This window comes from Argentina anserina, chromosome 6 (genome assembly GCF_933775445.1).
Source record: "Argentina anserina chromosome 6, drPotAnse1.1, whole genome shotgun sequence".
NCBI classification, from domain to species: Eukaryota; Viridiplantae; Streptophyta; class Magnoliopsida; order Rosales; family Rosaceae; genus Argentina; species Argentina anserina.
Window position 1 is genome coordinate 25,989,689 of NC_065877.1, and position 3,880 is coordinate 25,993,568.

The 3,880-nt window shown below is 39.7% G+C and overlaps 1 protein-coding gene across 1 annotated transcript; it reads left to right on the top strand.

The window, feature by feature from the left end:
- The first annotated feature begins 283 nt into the window (after positions 1-283).
- Positions 284-2,490, top strand: LOC126798832 (cullin-3A-like). Its single transcript, XM_050525894.1, has one exon. It carries the CDS (start codon positions 296-298, stop codon positions 2,321-2,323), a length of 2,028 nt encoding a protein of 675 aa, XP_050381851.1. The 5' UTR covers positions 284-295; the 3' UTR covers positions 2,324-2,490.
- The last annotated feature ends 1,390 nt before the right edge of the window (positions 2,491-3,880 follow it).

Genomic DNA, 3,880 nt, shown 5'->3' on the forward strand with positions numbered 1-3,880 from the left:
TGCTATCCGACTTAGTCGATCTGTCTTACGTCCTTCTGTTATGCACTTCTTATGAACAAAATAATTGTGAGTTATAATAATCATCATTGATTACAAGATTAAAGCTTAAAGTCCATATTCCCTTCTTTTAATCATGTAATATCGATTTTCAAAAATTTTACTCTATCTTGCCAGGGCATGAAAAGTCGAGAGCTTAGGAGTTGCACTTTATCACTATGGCTTTATTTTATTTTTATTTTCAGATATCGAATATGCTTTTGATGTTAGGTATATATCTTTCAGGAATGCTTACAATATGGTGCTGCACAAATTTGGAGAGAAACTGTACTCTGGTCTCGTTAGAACCATGACTTATCATCTGACAGAAAAATCCAAATCGATTGAAGCTGCTCAGGGAGAGCTGTTTCTGGAAGAGCTGAACAGAAAATGGGCAGAGCATAACAAGGCATTGCAGATGATTCGAGACATATTGATGTACATGGACAGAACTTTTATCCCAAGCAGCCATAAAACCCCTGTTCATGAGCTTGGTCTGAACCTTTGGAGGGATGTTGTTATTCACTCTAGCAAAACCCAGTCTAGGCTTTTGGACACTCTTCTTGAGCTAGTGCTTCGAGAAAGAAATGGTGATGTAATCAACAGAGGCTTGATGAGGAATGTTATAAAAATGTTGATGGATTTAGGTTCTTATGTTTACCAGGAGGACTTCGAGAAGCACTTTCTGGAGGTTTCAGCTGATTTTTACCGCTGTGAGTCTCAAGAGTTCATCGAGTCATGCGATTGTGGAAACTATCTAAAGAAGGCTGAAAGGCGCCTAAATGAGGAGATGGAGAGAGTGACCCATTACTTAGATGCTAGAAGTGAAGCTAAGATTACCAGTGTGGTGGAAAAGGAGATGATTGAGAGTCACATGAATCGACTAGTTCATATGGAGAGCTCAGGTTTAGTTAATATGCTTGTAGATGACAAATATGAAGACTTGGGGAGAATGTATAACTTGTTTCGCAGAGTGCAGACTGGACTTGTAATTGTACGAGATGTCATGACTGCTTACATCCGAGATACTGGAAAGCACCTAGTTACTGACCCAGAAAGGTTGAGGGATCCTGTAGACTTTGTCCAACGACTTCTTGATATGAAGGATAAGTATGACAAAATTATCAGTTTGGCATTCAACAATGACAAGACATTCCAGAATGCTTTAAACTCTTCCTTTGAATACTTCATAAATTTGAATGCCAGGTCCCCTGAATTCATATCACTCTTTGTGGATGACAAGCTCCGGAAAGGTCTGAGAGGGGTTAGCGAGGAGGATGTAGAGGTCGTACTTGACAAGGTCATGATGCTTTTCCGCTACCTTCAGGAGAAAGATGTGTTTGAAAAGTATTACAAGCAACACTTGGCAAAGAGGCTTCTTTCTGGTAAAACTGTTTCTGATGATGCAGAAAGAAGTCTGATTGTAAAGCTCAAAACTGAGTGTGGATATCAGTTTACTTCCAAGTTGGAGGGTATGTTCACTGATATGAAGACCTCTCAGGATACAATGCATGGGTTCTACATAGCAGTTGGTCCTCAGTTAGGTGATAGCCCAACACTAACTGTCCAGGTCCTCACCACAGGTTCATGGCCTACTCAGCCAAGTGTTGCATGCAACCTTCCATCTGAAATTTTGTGGGTCTGTGATAAGTTCAAGAGTTATTATCTTGGGACCCATACTGGGCGGAGATTGTCCTGGCAAACTAACATGGGAACAGCTGATTTGAAAACAACTTTTGGAAAGGGCCAGAAACATGAGCTGAATGTTTCGACATATCAGATGTGTGTGCTGATGCTATTCAACAATGCTGACCGGTTGACGTACAAGGATATCGAACAGGCTACTGAGATCCCAGCCACTGATCTGAAGAGGTGCCTTCAGTCTCTGGCCTGTGTTAAGGGGAAAAATGTTCTTCGGAAGGAGCCAATGAGCAAGGACATAGTTGAGGATGATACCTTCTTCTTCAATGACAAGTTCACGAGCAAGTTTTTCAAAGTAAAGATTGGCACTGTGGTTGCACAAAGGGAGTCTGAACCAGAAAACCTAGAAACCCGGCAGAGAGTGGAGGAAGACAGAAAGCCACAGATTGAGGCAGCGATCGTGAGGATCATGAAGGCAAGGCGGGTGCTGGATCACAATAACATAGTTGCTGAGGTCACGAAGCAGCTGCAGGCGCGTTTCTTGCCCAACCCTGTAGTTATAAAGAAGCGTATCGAATCCCTCATTGAGCGGGAGTTTTTGGAAAGGGATAAAACAGATAGAAAATTGTACAGGTACCTTGCTTGAAGAAGGATATACGGTTGGTTTAATTTGTTTGTAGAAGCCATGGCCTGTATAATTTATCCTACATTTGGCTAGTTGGAATATTGTTCTTGGATTATTACGGGCTCTGGATGGGTTCCAATGAAAGTTTAATGCAATTCCCTTTTGTTGAATGCCAACAGTTGGAAGACTTTTATCATATTCGTTAAATTTGTGATTGTATTCCGTGGTAACTTTGGCCATAGTTCTCTGATGATCAATTTAGCATTGCTGTTCTGAAGTCTGAGCTGTGCGCGGTATTATTGATTGCTGGCTGGTGATAACCAACAGAGTCTCTTTTTCCTTGATGAATCAGAACAATTTGGGTTATTACAAGGCCAGGGAAGAAATCAATTCAGATAATCCCGATAATTTCAGCAAAGAAAGCATACTGATCGGGAAAGGCATAGAAGCCTCAGTAAGTAAATTGACACCAGAGAGACTACCGACACGCTGGGAGTAGCAACAATAATTCATAAGCTCTTCTGGGAATGAACTTTAGAGGTCGGAGATGAGATGTTGGAGAAAACCAAACAAATTGAAGTCGTTATGTTATGAATTTATTTGGTATCCTCCAACTCTCACATACGACTTTTAAATGAAGAAAGCTACATGAAGTTTCACTTTAGAATTTAGATGCCGGAGATAAGATATTAGAGGAAATTAAACAAATACTATCTCTATGAGATTTTAATTTGCTTAATTTCCTCGAATTCTCATATCCAACATCTAAACATTGGATATTAACCAAACAAGAGGTACAATTTAGATGCCGCAAATGAGACATTGGAGGAAACTAAACAAACAAGGAACTTCCGAAGAGATTAATTGTTTAGTCTCTTCCAATTCTCATATTTGACACCTAAACAAACAAATGACTATGAATATTACTTTAGATGCCGGAAATGGGATTTGAAGAAAACTAAACAAATTATAAACTTCCTCGTCAAAATCAATTTGTTTAGTCCCCTCCAATTCTCACATACAGCATTCAAAAGAGAACTACGGATGCAAAGAGGAGGTGTTAGATAAGATGTTGGAGGAAACCGAAGCATACTAGGGGTAGATCGATAAAAGGTTTCTCTCTCTGGCCTGGAATTTAATAAGCTCCTTTCAACTCTTATCTACAGGTTCACTCGGTTCGATTCTATAAGCTTAATGGGAGCTGTTGAAGACTGAAGAGCAATATGCGTGTCTATTTGTAAGGATGCTCGAAAGGGAACAACTCATTCATGCATATCTTGGTTCCTGAGAGCAAAATTTGCATGCCATTGACTAGGAGGACATGAATACTGGGAAGAACTAATAAAATACGGACCAAGGTACATGGGACCTTCAAAGAGTATGAGTGAAACAACTTTAAAGACTAAACACATGATGTAAATTACATTTTACCTCTCAATAAGCCTCTAAGTTGTGGAGAAGACTATTAGCTTGTTAGGGATGATCTTAACAAGTGCCGGAGATTATAAGTTAGATGGACTTCTCCATATATAGCAGCGAATTTTGATTTTTTTTTTTGAAACTATCTATTTATAGATC